The following is a 15,630-nucleotide window of genomic DNA, read 5'->3' as shown; positions in this document are numbered from 1 at the left end:
TTTAACTTGTGTCCCCTCGTAACTGACCCTTCAACTCAGGTTACATCACCTCCAGTCAGCTCTTCTCCCTCAAAGGGGAGGTCAATCAGGGTCCTATGGTCATCTGTGGCTATGGCGACTTTACCTGTATTATAGGGGACAAACCAGAAAATGCCGGAAACACTCAGCAGCTCAGGCGACATCTGTGTGTAGCCCAGTCCATGATGCAACCAGCCTCCTATCCATTGATTCTGTCTACAGTTCCCACTGCCTTGGAAAAGCAGCCAGCATAATCAAGGGCCCAACGCACCCTGGACGTACTTCCCTCCACCTTCTTCCATCGGGAAAAAAGATACAAGAGTCTGAAAACATGTACCAATAGAATCAAGAACAGCTTCTTGCCTGCTGTCATCGGTAACTAACTGCAACACTATATTCTGCATCCTATCCTTTCCTTCTCTCCCATGTACTCTATGAATGGTACTTTTTGTCTGCATAGTTGGCAAGAAACAATACTTTTCACTGTATCCCAATACATATGACAATAATAAATCAAATCAAATCAAAAGCTAACGCTTCAGGTCGAAAACATTTCATCCCAAATCTCAAACCAGACATGGGCCAGAGGATGGAATTGTCATGTCTGATATTTTCTTTGCTGTTGATATTGACATTTTCACATGATAATTTTGTTACATAAGACACAAAATTACTCCAATTAAATCGGGAATAAGAGTCTTGTTTACAGTATGCAATATTTGTAACATTTTGTTTAGATTGGGAATAGAGCAGTCAACCCAGTTTCATAATTCAATTCGTAATGACTATCCTAACCCTATTTATGCACTTTACATCAGTTAATAGCCTTGGTACCTTTGCCTAAACAAAATTCTAATAGTTTCAGTTTTGAAGTTTTCCATTACCCCGCATATCAACTACATTTTCGGGGAGATAGTTCCAGAATTCCATAACACTTTATTGAAAGGAAGTGCTCCCTGATACTGTTAATGATACATCAAAACTGGCAACGAGGATTAAGGATGTGCACCTGCTAAACCACTGGGAAGAAAAAGCTTCGGAAAAGTCAGTGAAAGGGAAACCTTTCATACAGGCATTGCTGTATCCGGAGAAAATCAGTTGGTTAGTGTGGATGTGAGTAAAAAAGACTCTAGAGCTGGCTGTACTAAATGACAGACTGAAGCTCAAATTAAAACCTTGTGTTGATAAGAAAACAGGTAGCTGCTGGAAACGTGGATGCAAAGTACGCATAAAGGAAACCTGCAAGAGTAAACATGGCAGGAGTTTTCAGCATCGTTGAAGCTTTTCATGAGAATATGGAGTAGTAGAGCTCTTATGCTGAGTTTTTAAATTATTTTGCACTGGTGAACAAAATAGATAAAGATATTATGGCGCCCCCTTTCCTGAGCGTGATGGAAGGTAAAACATTTAATCTCCTCCATAATCTTGTGCAACCTGATCTGCCAGACACTAAAATGTACAAGCAAATTGTGGAAATTTGCAAGCACATTTTTCACCTAAACCCCTAGTTAATGCAACACGCTTTAGATTCCATAAAATAAACTAAGAGGAGGGGGAGTAAATTGCAGCATTTTTTGCAGTGCTTAAAAGACTTACAGAGTATTGTGAATTTGGAGATGTGCTTAATGACACCATTTGGGATAGACTTGTTTGTGGCCTACACAGCAAAGTAACACAAAAATGTCTATTAACTGAGAGTAATCTCACTGTGCAGAAAGCCATTGAAATTGCTGTTTCTATGGAACTGACTGCAAAGAAAGCCCAGCAATTGAGTTCATCCACTCAAGTGCACAAAGTGTCTGCTGAATCGATACCCAAAGCCATTGGGCCTGTACCGGTGTGCAAGGCCAGCATATTCTGCTGCTGACTGCTGGTGTAAAGACATGGAATGTCAAAACTGTACAAGAAAAGGACACATAGAGTGTGCTTGCAGGAAGAAGAGGCAAAATATAAATAAAAATCAAAAGCAGAAACAAACCAAGACAACCTTAAAACAAGATGAAAGAAGAAATGTCCATGCTGTACAACAGGGTCAAGGAGAGCCAAGTGACGCACAGTCAGAGGAGGAGCTATCACTAATATGCTAGCCATCATCAGTATTACACATGGATAATGGGTTACTCCACTGCTGGAAGGACAGCCAGTAAGGATGGAAGTTGATACTGGGGCAGCAATCTCACTGGTGCCAGACAATGAGAAACTCCAACACGTTCACTTTAGGTCATTAAAAATAGCGCGAATGACGTACACAGCAGAAGATGTTCCCCTGAAGGGCCCCATTGAAGTGGCTGTGCAACCCAATGGACAAACAGCAGGTTTACCTCTACACGTAGTGAAGGGAAACTACCCAGTATTGATGGATCGTGCATGACTGGAGAAGATTTAGCTGAACTGGGCTGAAGTTGTGAGTTTGGATGCATTTATATGAAGGTCTCAGTAGTATAAGGGCTTGGTATAATACAGGCGGACTGAGTGCGGAACTGCCTACACAACCTTGTAAAAAGGCACATGACCAACCCAGAGTTAAGCTCATTGTGGCATTGACCGGAGATAAAGTAAAGTTTATTTATTAGTCACAAGTCAGCTTACATTCACACTGCAATGAAGTTACTGTGAAAATTCCCGAGTCGCCACACTCCAGCACCTGTTCGGGTACACTGAGGGAGAATTTAGCATGGCCAATTCAACTAACCTGCACATCTTTCAGACTGTGGGAGAAAACTGGAGCACCCGGAGGAAACCCACACAGACATGGGGAGAATGTACAAACTCCACACAGACAGTGACCCAAGCCGGAAATTGAACCTGGGTCCCTGGCGCTGTGAGGCAGCAGTGCTAACCACTGTGCCACCGTGCCGCCCCTCTGATGATGAAATCCAGGACATCCTTGATCTTTTAGACTCAAATACTCATTGGCTAAACCATAGAAATAAAGACCTTAGATGAGTAATCTCTTATGCTCTAAATTGAATTTGAAAGACAAGGTATTTCAACAACAGTGTGCTCTAACTGGTGTTGCCATTTTGATCAGGTAGTCTTGAAGCCATTTTATCCCAAGGTGCACACATGGTAATGTACTCTCTTCAGAATTCAAAATATTTAAAGTGACATTATTAGCAAAAGCATTCCACTTGGCGGCACGGTGGCACAGTGGTTAGCACGGCTGCCTCACAGCGCCAGGGACCTGGGTTTGATTCCCAGCTTGGGTCACTGTGTGGAGTTTGCACCTTCTCCCTGTGTCTGCTTGGGTGTGCTCTGGGTGCTCCGGTTTCCTCCCACACTGAAAGATGTGCTGGTTAGGTGCATTGACCTGAACAGGTGCTGGAATGTGGCGACTAGGTGAATTTCACAGGAATTGCAATGTTAATGTAAGCCTTACTTGTGACTAATAAATAAACTTTACTTTACACTCAGTCTGTGTTTGGATGGGTGATGGCATTTTGGTTCAGGAACGTTTTATTTTGCTGCTATATAAGTAGGTATATTCTTTTCCTGATGCACTGTAATTTGAGAGAAAACTGAAACTGGAAATGTTTTGTGTAATAATATGAGGAATAACTAAAGTAGAGAACAACATTTAGAGAAAGGAATGGCGCACACACTTAACCAATAATCATCCTAAAAAGCAACTAACCCAATGAGGAAGAAGTAATGAGAAGTGCAGACTGCGAAATCATGAAATAGAAGACTGACATTTTCATCACTGCGAGGTGTAATTGATGAGGGGAGGAGGGGAACAGCTGAGAGCATTACTAAACGGTTATGATAAGATTAAAATTAGTGCAGCTGCAGATTTCTATTATTCACACTAGGAATCTGTCAGCTTGCTATCTAAATCAGGTATTTCAGATTGCTGGTTTGCAGGTTGCCTCGGTGGTAAATCAGCACTCAAGGGAGAGCTGCCATTTTATGGAATTTGATTTATTTTGGAGGCTATAGAAATAAATTATTGCCAGTGATTTTTTTTTGTTTGATCTTTTTTGGCCCCACTTCATCTTAGACTGTTTTGAAGAAGTTTTAACGACGTCCGCACAGCAGAAACCTGTCTAAATGGGAATTAAAATCCAAAGACTACTCAAAGGTATTATTGGTGCCTGTTTCAACACTGCTGAACTGGCTCGGGCAAGCAAGGCATTAACTCATATGTCATTTCGGTGTCCTATCACTTATCGGGACCTCAATGTAATTTTAACTGCTGAGCAGAGTGTCTGCTGTAGACTCTAATTTAGTAAACTCAGGCAGGAACACAGTGCATGTTCTGTTCTAAGCTTGCAGGGCCCAGAGAAGCAGGAGAACAGCTTTGAGTTGCAGAAATGCAAAACCTTCTCAAACCTCCAACCCCCCCCAACCCCCACCCCCACCCCCCCCAACCCCCACCCCCAACCCCCACCCCCTCCAACCCCCACCCCCTCCAACCCCCAAACCCCCGCCCCCCCAACCCCCTCCCGCCCCCCAACCCCCCCCGCCCCCAACCCCCAACACCCCCCCAACACCCACCTCCACCCCCACCTGCCCCCCCCACCCCCACCCCTTCAATTAAACCATTTTAATTCACCCTCATTCACTTAACACCGATGCAAGCCTCACACCCGTAATTCACAGCTTGCACATTCACAGCCAGACTGCAACATTACACAAACATATTGCATGATACTCAAGAGCTGAAACTCTCCCAGTCCGAGGAGGAAGTCGGTGAAGATGCATTTAATCTTACACTCACAGCCTCCAGATCTAAGACTGATACAATTTGATTTATTTCTGAGGCCTGGATAGAGTAGGAATCTGCATGAGGCACTTGGCACAAGTGTATAGGAGCCTTTGCAGGAAGGGGGAAAGGATAACTCAGATGCTATCCTGTTGATATATTTCTAGCAGCAGCCTTGAGGGAGCCAAATGCATAAAATTAGGAGCCATGGTCACCTTGACCACCATAGACAATATTGTCCTTGCCTTACTTTGAGGATGCACTGGTGGCTGCAGAGAGTTGGCAAGTTTCAGTCATGGTGTCTTTTGTGAAGCCTTGTCCAATAATTGCTTCCTGAAGGTCCTCAACATATCTGGCCGCCTGCTGATTTTCCTTCTCCCCCTCCCTCTTCTATCAGCTTGTCCTGCTCTGAATGGCTTCCCTTCATTTCCCAAATCATGTTTAATTCCCAAAGGGAGCCCTACCAGGCTACCTGTGTCTGGAAGCAACTTTCAATGCATCAAATAAAACGAACTTCAGCTTGAGCCAGACCGTTCCTTGAAGGCGATTGAACCTTTAGTGTAGGAAAGCTCCAAAAATGTGCACAATTGCACAAGTGACCAGAAGAAACAATCCAACAACTAATCTTGTGAGTGTTTCATCATGCCTTTGCATAGCCCTGGTTGGGGCTTTTTCATTTTGTTTAACCCCTGTTCAGCTGAATGAGGTAAAGATAGGGCTTAGGCTGGAACACCACTTTCAAAAATTTGTTACACAGAGTGGCACAGTGGTTAGCATTGCTGCCTCACAGCTCCAGGGATCCAGGATCAATTCCAGCCTTGGGTGACTGTCTGTGTGGAGTTTGCACATTCTCCCCGTGTCTGCGTGAGTTTCCTCCACGTGCTCCGGTTTCCTCCCACAGTCCAAAGATGTGCAGGTTAGGTGGATTGGCCATGCTAAATTGCCCCTTAATGTCCCAAGATGTGTAGGTTAACTGGATTAGCCATGGTAAGTGGGGTTACAGGGATAGGTTGGGGGAGAGGGACTGGGTAATATACTCTGTCAGAGAGTTGGTGCAGACTCGATAGGCCAAATGGTCTCTTCTGCACTGTAGGGATTCTATGATGAATCTGCCTGTGGCTGGCAGTCACTAGGTGTTTGTGCACAAATCACTTTAGCAAGATGGGATCCGGCATACATCCCGTCAGAAGTTAGCTTGGACACCAGTTTTGAGCATTAACACGTGGCACCTAAAGAATGGGTGCTACTTTGCCCAATTTCTCTCACCGCATGTATCATAGCCACATGTTGATAATATATAATATGTTTCATACATGTGTGAATAATAGAGGCAACAGGCTGAAGTGCAAGAAAAAAACCCCACAAAATGCTGGAAATCTAAAATAAAAACATAAAATTGTGGAAATACACGGGAGAACCGTGAAAATATCAAAAGAGAAAAGATGGGTTAATTTTTCAGGTGTAGGTCAGGTGCAGTGACTGACAGACTCAGCATGTAGTATAAATTCAATTGAAAAAAACCATGCATTGCTTTTAATCAATTAAACCCTGCTGATATACACAAACTAACCTTGCACACCTTGTCTCACTGGGTGATGCTGATGGTTAACTATTTCAGACACCAGCTGCTAACTGAGCTGAAGTTCATAGAATCAAGAGTGGATCATCCAACCCATCGAGTTTGTTCCGCCATTCAATACGATCATGGTTGATCATCCAACTCAATGCCTTTTCCCCAAACAATCTCCACATTGCTTAACGTCATTGGCATTTAGGAATCTATCAATCTCTACTTTAAATATACTCAATGATTGAGCTTCCACAGCCCTGTGGGATAGAGAATTCCAAAGATTCACAACACTCTGAGTTGAAAAAGAAAATCTCCTCATCTCAGTTCTAAGTGGCTCCCCACCTTATTTTGAAATTGCGTCCAGGGCAAACATCTTACCTGCATCTACCCTGTCTATTCCTTTTATGTACTTTATCAGATTCAATGAGATCACCTCTCATTCTTCAAAACTCTAGAGAATGCAGGCCCAGTTTCCCTAATTTGCATTCATTCGACAGTCCTGGCCTCCTGGGAACAAACCTAGTGAAACTTCATTGCACTCCCTCTATGGCAAAAATATCCTTCCTAAAGCAAGAGGACAAAACTGCACACAATACTTCAGATACGGTCTAACCAAGGTTCTCTACTCCTGTAACTCTCTTGTGATAAAAGCCAATTAGCCTTCTTAATTGCCTACTGCACCTGCATGTTAGTCTTCAGAGACTTATTGACAAGGACACCCAGCTCCTTTGGCACATCTGTACTTTTTAATCTCCTTACCATATAAGAAATACCGTGTGCATGTGTTCCTCATACCAAAGTGGACAACCACACATCTTTCCTCATTATATTCCATTTGCCATGTTCTTGCCCATTCACCAAGTCTATCCAAATCCTCTTGAAGTCGCTTTGCACACACATTCCCACCCAGCTTTGTGTCATCCGCAAACTTGGAAATATTACATTTGGTCCCCACATCCAAATAATAGTCTCTTGGATTATAGATTATAATATTTAGACAGCTAGTGCTGGCTAATAAAGATCTAAATTGTGCCGAGTGTTATTGACATCCAGTGGCTACAAGGTGCAGCAGAAATATGAAATTGTATAGGACATTAACAAGCATCATTCTTCGTTAGTAATGATAAAATGTAGTTGATACAGAAATCCTGTTCAGGTCAACATGCTGGCTAATTTAAAATGGTAATTATCTCTGATAGTTTACCATTAAAATCAAATTTCAAATTAAGTAGAGAAACAAAACATAGGCAACCCTGCAAGAAAATCATTACAATGTTGTTCTGAAACAAGTTGGTCATCTGAAAATATGTTTTAACTTACAATGCCAGTGAGTCATTGAACAGCACTGATAAATTATTAAAGTATTTGGCATCTTTGGAGCTTTAAGTGAAGCACTTCCAGAGCCTCAGTCAGTAATACATTTAGACTAATCCATATGGTTCAATGGTGTGTAAAATTCAGTACGTGTTGTTTCAATTGAAGCACTGGAGTGAATTTTACCAGCCCATTGGAGATGGGAGAAAACTCGTTGTTGCCTTAGTGTCTGAAGAAAATTCACACTTAAGCAGTTTGAAAACAATATATTTTATGTTCAGAAAAGAACATGGAAATTTCACAGTTCTAAAGTCTGCTCTGAAACTGTAGATGTTCAAACAAGGAATGACATTGACTCAATTCTTTCTGGGTTAGCCACATACTTCTCACAATACAAAAACAAACCATTCATGCATCTTGGAAAATGTGAAAAGGTGATGGGTGGTGGGGTTAAGGGAGCAGGTCTCAATTCAGATATTGCCTTGTTGCATGCATTTTCTGGCCCAAACATAAAAATCTTCAACTCCCCTGAAAAAAGTCATGTGGATCATGATGCACATTAACCCATATCCATTGACTGAAACATAACAGCGTTAAAAGGTTAAAGGGATCACACATTTAAATAAATCATCTACGTACACCCAGAAAAATAGAGACAATTGTGGAAGAGGAGACTGAGCTCAGCAGGAGCCAGGAGACCAGGAAAATTAACACACCAGCAGCAGCACCCTCACTGTAGACTGGCTGTCTCTGCATATACATGAAATAGACAGTGCAGACAAAGGTGGATATTTTCACTATGTCTATCAACAGGACACAGCTGAATGTCCTTGCTAGTAGCACCAAAACTGTAATAAAGACATGATTAAGTGACCATTGTCTGAATGGACATTCCATCCGTCTACCACTAAAGATTATGACATTACCGATGGGACGCCAATAAATGGCTATTGTCTCGGGCCTACCTCTTTGTACCATATGTAAATAATTTACCGGTGTGCGTGACTAAAAACAATTAACCTTACTAGAAATTTTAAGAAATGCCCTATAAAAAAGGCTGACTGTACTCAATTGAGCAGAACAGACTTAGGTCTCCGCTCCTTATCAATAAGAAGGCAATAGAGGATCCATCACTTGTGAACGCTGTGTCCGAATATCTTTCGAGTATTGACAGTTTTCTGGAGGTTTCACCGAGATGGTAACCCCTTTCTCCTGAGCGAAGTCCTGATGCACTGCTTTGATGACAGATGACTCAGCCAGGATAAAAATAAGGTAAGGACCTTTTCCTTACACAAGTCCCTCTGCCGTTGGTCTCCTGTGTGTGACTCTGCTATGGGTAAAGGGCTCTTCCATAGCCAGTTGTCGCGGGTAATCGAAAACTATTGTGGTAAGGCGCCACAGGGTTAGAGTCCCGGACTTGTAACTTGAGGATTAGAATCCCTAAAGAGCTTGGTGTGTGGCTTCACGTTTACGGGGTTAGAGTGCCCGAGAGCTCGTTTTGCGGGTTAAAGTCCCAGGAGTACAGCTTGCGGGTTAATGTCACCAAGCGCTCGGCAAGCGGGCTAATGTCTCCCAAAAGCAAGGTACTCTAGATATTATCGGCTAATTAGAAATGGGAAATTCAGTGTCCAAATCAAATTGCCCACAAAGGGAACACCCCTAACCTATATGTACATATATTATGGATCCGGAAGTATGCAGTATGTCAACAAATGGATGAAATGAACAAATGGGAAAAGTGGATGTTTTCCTCAAGAGGGAACATTCAATTGGGATAGAATAGAGTTTTTGGGAGAAACTTTAAGGGAAAAAGAGAAACAGGACAAGAGCGACGTGGGCTGGTCACAATTTATGAGCTGGAGACAGGAAGCTGAGAAAAGGCAGGAAGAGTCCAGATGTAGGTGTAGAGAGGATGCAGAATACAAAAAGAGGGAAAGAGAAAGGAAAAGTAAGGAAGATGAGGTGAGAGAGGTTGAAAAATCTAAACAGCATGGACTGGTCCAGAAGCCTAGTAAAACTCCCAGGAGTGTCATGATGTCTAGACCAAAAATACTGACAGATGATGAGGACAATGAGGACAATGACTGGACTACCCTACACCCTACCCTTCCTCAACCCAATCAACTCCCTCAATCCATTACTGAACGGATTCTGGCTCCTTCAGCGCCACCATTGAGTCTACCTCCTCCGGTATACAGTCCACTAAGGACGGAACCAGCTCCGACCGCTACTAATTCAACAGCGTTTTATTACGGCAGTGCTGAGGGGTTTACTCCAATTGCGGTGCAGATGAGAGGCCAAAAAATTGGGGTCGTCACACCAGATGCCCCTAAGGGCTCTCCCTGGACCTGACGGAGTTCCCGTTCGCATATACAGACCGTGGTCCCCTTAGAGTTAGGAGCGATTGTTGATTCCTTGCCTAATTTAAAAGTTGAAATTGATAAATTTGTACACAAATTGGAAGTTTAACGAAAATGTTATAACCCCAGTAAAGATGATATTGATGTGGTCCTTGATGCCTGCCTGGGGTCAGCCAGATGGAGACAAGTTCAAGGAAAGTGTAACTGACCTGATGGTGACATTGAGGGGGACCGCCTCAACTCAGGCCTTGGGAGCCTGTCTGTGTGGAGTTTACATGTTCTCCCCGTGTCTGTGTGGGTTTCCTCTGGGTGCTCTGGTTTCCTCCCACAGTCCAAAGATATGTGGGTTTGGTTGATTGGCCATGTTAAACTGCCCTTTACTGTTAGGGGGACTGGAAGGGTAAATACTATTTATTTTTCTACAAAATACTCACTGCAAATTATAGATCTTAAATCATATGAATGCACTAATTTTCCCATCCTACAGTCATAATTTTGACAGAATGCTGACAGACTAGCTAGAACTCCATCCTCTCTATTATCGGGTTGTAAAGCTTGTGTTGAGGTGCTATTCAACATTTATTTGACGTTGCAATGAAGCATCTTCGGGGTTTTGACATTTTCAGTATGAAGGTGAAGAGTGATTTCAAAAAGTAAATTAAAGCTGCTGAAGGTTGAACGAATTGAAGGGGGCTAAATGGAAACCTGAAATATTACACATTCTCTGAACTGTAATCCTACTTAGTATTGTGTCAAATTCCTCAAAAGAAAAAGCGTTATAGATTCTGTTTTTCCTTTATACTGCACTGTAATCTTTACCATCTCCTTTGTTTTAGTATAATTCGTACCACCATCATTGTTATCTCAAATCCTGTCAGCTATATTTATAATAGCATTGCTTCTGTGTGTAAATGATTTGGCCACTCCCATTTTGCAGAACTATGAATTCTAGCCTCTCTGCCAAAAAAAATAAAAGGCTGATTGAAGTGTACTCTGAGGGATAAGAGGCACCTCCATTGATCCAATTAATATTAAGTGCATCAGCAGTAAACACTAGGGAGGATTGAATACACACTAAACAAGTCAATGCTTGCATTACTGGTAATGATACAATTAGAGCCCACTTCAAATAAACCAGCTGGTGAAGCTGCTGTAACAATAGTAACTGCAGTTTTAAAAAAATGTCATATTAATTGGGTGTCACGTGCTCAGAGGATCATAACGTGCTTTATAAAGGCTGTTTTTTTTCTTTTTCGGACTAAGTATTCAACTTGAATAGGCAGACTAGGTGATGCTTTAAACCGGTTGTTCAAGAAGTATGCATGCTTATTTCATTTTATATTCCTAATTTCCTTCTGTATTATAAGTGGAGGTGCCGCCTTGATTCTGTGACTGGAGATGTGACATAGAGGTTACACCTCTTTTTATTTCAACTGTTCACAAATACAAAATACAAATCAGAATACAATTGCACAATAATAAATTATTTTAAAACACCCAATATAACACAATATCAACAATACACATGCCATCTTTAATACAACAGCACAAACCAACATAGCACAATAATAAACAGCTAGTATGCATTGTGAATTATCCACAACTGGCCTTCCAAGGTTGCAAACAATTCACAACGACTGTGAAGCAACAAGTTATAATATAAACACAGTACCGACAGCTAACACGCCGTCCTTTAACCAATAACAAACAACTCCCTTCAATAAGAATGGGATTCATTGGAAGTTATCTACAACTTTCCAGGGCTTTGCCCTCCGTGTTTCCCTCTTCCGAGGATTTCACCTCCCAGGGTTCTGCTCTTGGGACTGGATTTTCCGAGGCTGCACCTTCTGGGGGTTACGCCATGAAATAATAAATAAACCAACTAATATAAACACAGTACAACAAGTAATATACCCTTCTTAATACAATAACAAACATCTCTGTTGCAATAAAATGAACTATTGCGAGTTATTTGCAACCTCCCAGGGCTTTACCTTCCGGATTTTTCACCTCCGAGGTTAGCCCCACAACTAACCGGGGGTTACTCTGTCCAGGGGTTACACCGTCTGGGTTACAGACAATCCACAATGATAAATTATAAAACAAGACCTAGAGGTTACACCAACTACTAACATTTAAAGTAGGCATAATAACCCCTCCCCACTCTACTTGTATTTAATATGCTCATTTAGTAGCTCTTTTTGTGTACCAACCAATTATACAAAATCAAATTTACTCAGGAAAGACTCATCAGGTATTTCTTTTCACACCAATCAAGTAAACGAACTCAAATTAACTTAGGGACAAATTAAGAGGGGCAGCTCCGCAAAAGGAAGGGGGGAACAGCCCGAACCAAAATCAAAGTCGAAAGGAAACTTAAAACATCAAACCAAAAGGTGATTATCGGGGTCGATAATACACCCCAGCCCCTGCGGCGCCCAGCGGTCGCGGAAGGCGACAACCGCGCCCGTGGACACCGCATGCTCCCTCTCCAGAGACACCTGAATATGCTCATTTAGTACCCATCGCTTAAAGAAAGCAGATCCAATCTGCATACAAAGAGTGAATCCCTCCCCTCCCACCACCACCAATGCCGCTCCCCTCAGCAATAGTGAAGAATCTGCCAATTTATATATTTAGATCTTTGGAATTGGGGCTCTGTGGCCTACTGTGGGACCACCTGCATGGTAGCAATGCTTATTTGTCCACACTGACTGCTCCACCTCATTGGTGTCAATGAATATGACCACCACTGACATTTATCAATTTTTTTAAACTATAGGATCATTTTTGGTTAGGGCCACAGGCAATCTGTGCAATATTAGCCAAGAGGGAATACAGGTGTTTATTTATTGCCAGGTCACTCATGGGCTTTACAGGGGAGTGGACAGGTTAATTACCTTTGGATAAAAGCAAATTACTGCGGATGCTGGAATCTGAAACCAAAAGAGAAAATGCTGGAAAATCTCAGCAGGTCTGGCAGCAACTGTAAGGAGAGAAAAGAGCTGACGTTTCGAGTCCACATGACCCTTTGTCAAACCCTTTGATGACAAAGGGTCATCTGGACTTGAAAAGTCAGCTCTTTTCTCTTACAGATGCTGCAAGACCTGCTGAGATTTTCCAGCGTTTTCTCTTTTGGTTTTTAATTATATTTGGTGTCACAGCAAAGCAATAGCAAGATACAGCCATCCAGTTTCATAAGGTTGCTGGCTTCTCCAATGTCCAGGGCATTGCACCCACATTTGTTTCCCATGTTCCCACAGAATAGGTCCAGCTTCTGGTTGACAAATCTACCCCCTGCAGCCACAGTTGCAGAGCCAAGCAATAGAGACCCGTCAAGAGAACGTCAGGAGAACGGCACGGTAGCACAGTGGGTTAGCACTGCTGCTTCACAGCTCCAGGGACCTGAGTTCGATTCTCGGCTTGGGTCACTGTCTGTGTGGAGTCTGCACATTCTCCCCGTGTCTGCGTGGGTTTCCTCCGGGTGCTCCGGTTTCCTCCCACAGTCCAAAGATGTGCAAGTTAGGTTGATTGGCTATGCTAAAATTGCCCCTTAGTGTCCTGAGATGCGTAGAGGGATTAGCGGGTAAAATATGTAGGGATAGGGGGGTAGGGCCTGGGTGGGATTGTGGTCGGTGCAGACTCGATGGGCCAAATGGCCTCTTTCTGCACTGTAGGGTTTCTATGATTCCATGAAGTGACATGTTTAGTGATATGAGTGCCAGGCGTGCTGAGGGTTATCGACAGTGCTGTCGAGACAGACAACAGTGGCTATGAGGATGTTCTCCGCACAGATCTGCTGAGAGCGAAGCGGGCGCTGAACGCTGCAAATGTTAATGTTCGTCCTGTGTTGCCGGAACTCTTCCTGCGGCGCCGGGTTCCAGCCGGAACCGTTCTGCAAGACACTTCCGGTGGGGACATGTGTGTCAAATGAGCGAGTCCGGAGATCGAGAGGGGAACGAAGAGAGGCTGTGAGTTCACTCCACAACCCGACCGGGGTTAGGTTGATTGGGGTTAAACTGACTGCGAACTTCCCCTCTGTGAATGCCAATTGTTCACCATTGTGAATGTTCCTACTTCACCCCTCAATTACTCCTGTGAATCCCCAAATCTGTTGCTCAGTTGCCACTGTGAATGTCACTTGTTCATCGTTACCCCTCAATTACCACCGTGAACGCCTACTTTGCTGCTGAATTGCCCCTGTGAATGCCACTTGTTTGCCACTCAGTTGCCCCTGTGAATGCCAGTTCATAGAATCATAGAAACCCTACAGTGCAGAAAGAGGCTATTTGGCCCATCACGTCTGCACCGACCACAATCCCACCCAGGCCCTACCCCCCCATATCCCTACATATTTACCCGCTAATCCCTCTAACCTACGCATCTCAGGACACTAAGGGGCAATTTTTAGCATAGCCAATCAACCTAACTTGCACATCTTTGGACTGTGGGAGGAAACCGGAGCACCTGGAGAAAACCCACGCAGACACGAGGAGAATGTGCAAACTCCACACACGCAGTGACCTAAGCCGGGAATCGAACCCAGGTCCCTGGAGCTGTGAAGCAGAGTGCTAACCACTGTGCTACCGTGCCGCCCCTCAATTACCCCGTGAATGCCAGTTGTTTGCCCCTCAATTATCCCTGTGCCTCTTGTTCATCCCTCAATTACCCTTCTGAATTCCCCTTCTTTGCTTCTGAATTGCCTCTGTGAATGTCACTGCTCACCGTTGTGAATGCCTCTACTTTGCCCTCAATTACTCCTGCAAATGCCACTTCTTTGTTCCTGTGAATGTGCCTACTTTGCTCTCTACTTCCTGATGTGAATGCCCCTGCTTCTCCCCTCCCTGCCCCACCAACTTCCCCAATGTTGTTGCTCCCACTTTATCCCTTGAAAATGCTCCTGATTTCCCCTCTCATATCCTCCACTGCCCTGCTGCTCCTTCTCCAGTTATCAGATATTGACATCTCTCTGTTGCAGGTTGGTAATTCGAGAATGGGTAGATTGCGAAAAAGACACAACTGGAAAGCACGACTTCAGGTTAAGAGTGTGGAAAATGCTTCAGACAAATCCAGCAATGAGGTTAAAATTGAGATTGAACTGGAAGGTGTGCATAAAAATTGCCTTACTTAACTCTATCCTTCATAAGAATGCTTTCAATATGATCTGTACCCCACGTGAAAAACATGGAGTAACAATTAAATCTCACTGCAGACTGCTGCCTCAGGAAAATATTTTTAGTTGGTTGCCTGTGTTCAATGTGTTGCCTAACATGGTAGGTAAGTTAAATTCTAGATCCTGAGAATAAGGTGCACGAGTGCATGTCAATATTTATAACACAGTGCTTCTAGTCATCAATATTGACTGCCTCCAAAACTTATTCTATGATAAACCTAGTATATCCAATCTAAGCATAGCAAAAGTACGAGCGTAATCTGATTATAGAAACATATAAAATTGATAGCACAGATGGAGGCCTATCTGCAATAAACATGGGTGACTTTAATCTGCATGTGCATTGGGTGAATCAGATTAGCAAAGTTAGCCTCGAAAATTAGTTCACAGAGTGTATTCAGGCTGATTTCTTAGAGCAATACATTCAAGACCCAAACAGGCAACTGGCTCTTCTGGACCTGGTAATGAGCAATGATTCAGGGTTATACAG

General features: G+C 43.2%; 1 protein-coding gene across 1 annotated transcript in view; it reads left to right on the top strand.

Annotated features, from left to right (window-relative positions):
* The first annotated feature begins 13,815 nt into the window (after positions 1-13,815).
* The window catches only part of dhx37 (DEAH (Asp-Glu-Ala-His) box polypeptide 37), a 44,564-nt gene continuing 42,749 nt past the window's right edge, over positions 13,816-15,630 (top strand). Inside the window, exons 1-2 of the mRNA XM_078227040.1 lie at positions 13,816-13,938; positions 14,946-15,072. Coding sequence (XP_078083166.1) covers positions 14,961-15,072 — 112 coding nt within the window. The 5' untranslated portion in view covers positions 13,816-13,938; positions 14,946-14,960. The remainder of the gene's footprint in view (positions 13,939-14,945; positions 15,073-15,630) is intronic.

Source organism: Mustelus asterias, chromosome 13, assembly GCF_964213995.1.
Source record: "Mustelus asterias chromosome 13, sMusAst1.hap1.1, whole genome shotgun sequence".
NCBI classification, from domain to species: Eukaryota; Metazoa; Chordata; class Chondrichthyes; order Carcharhiniformes; family Triakidae; genus Mustelus; species Mustelus asterias.
Note: the sequence above shows the minus strand (reverse complement) of the source record. Positions and strands in the feature narration are given on the sequence as shown.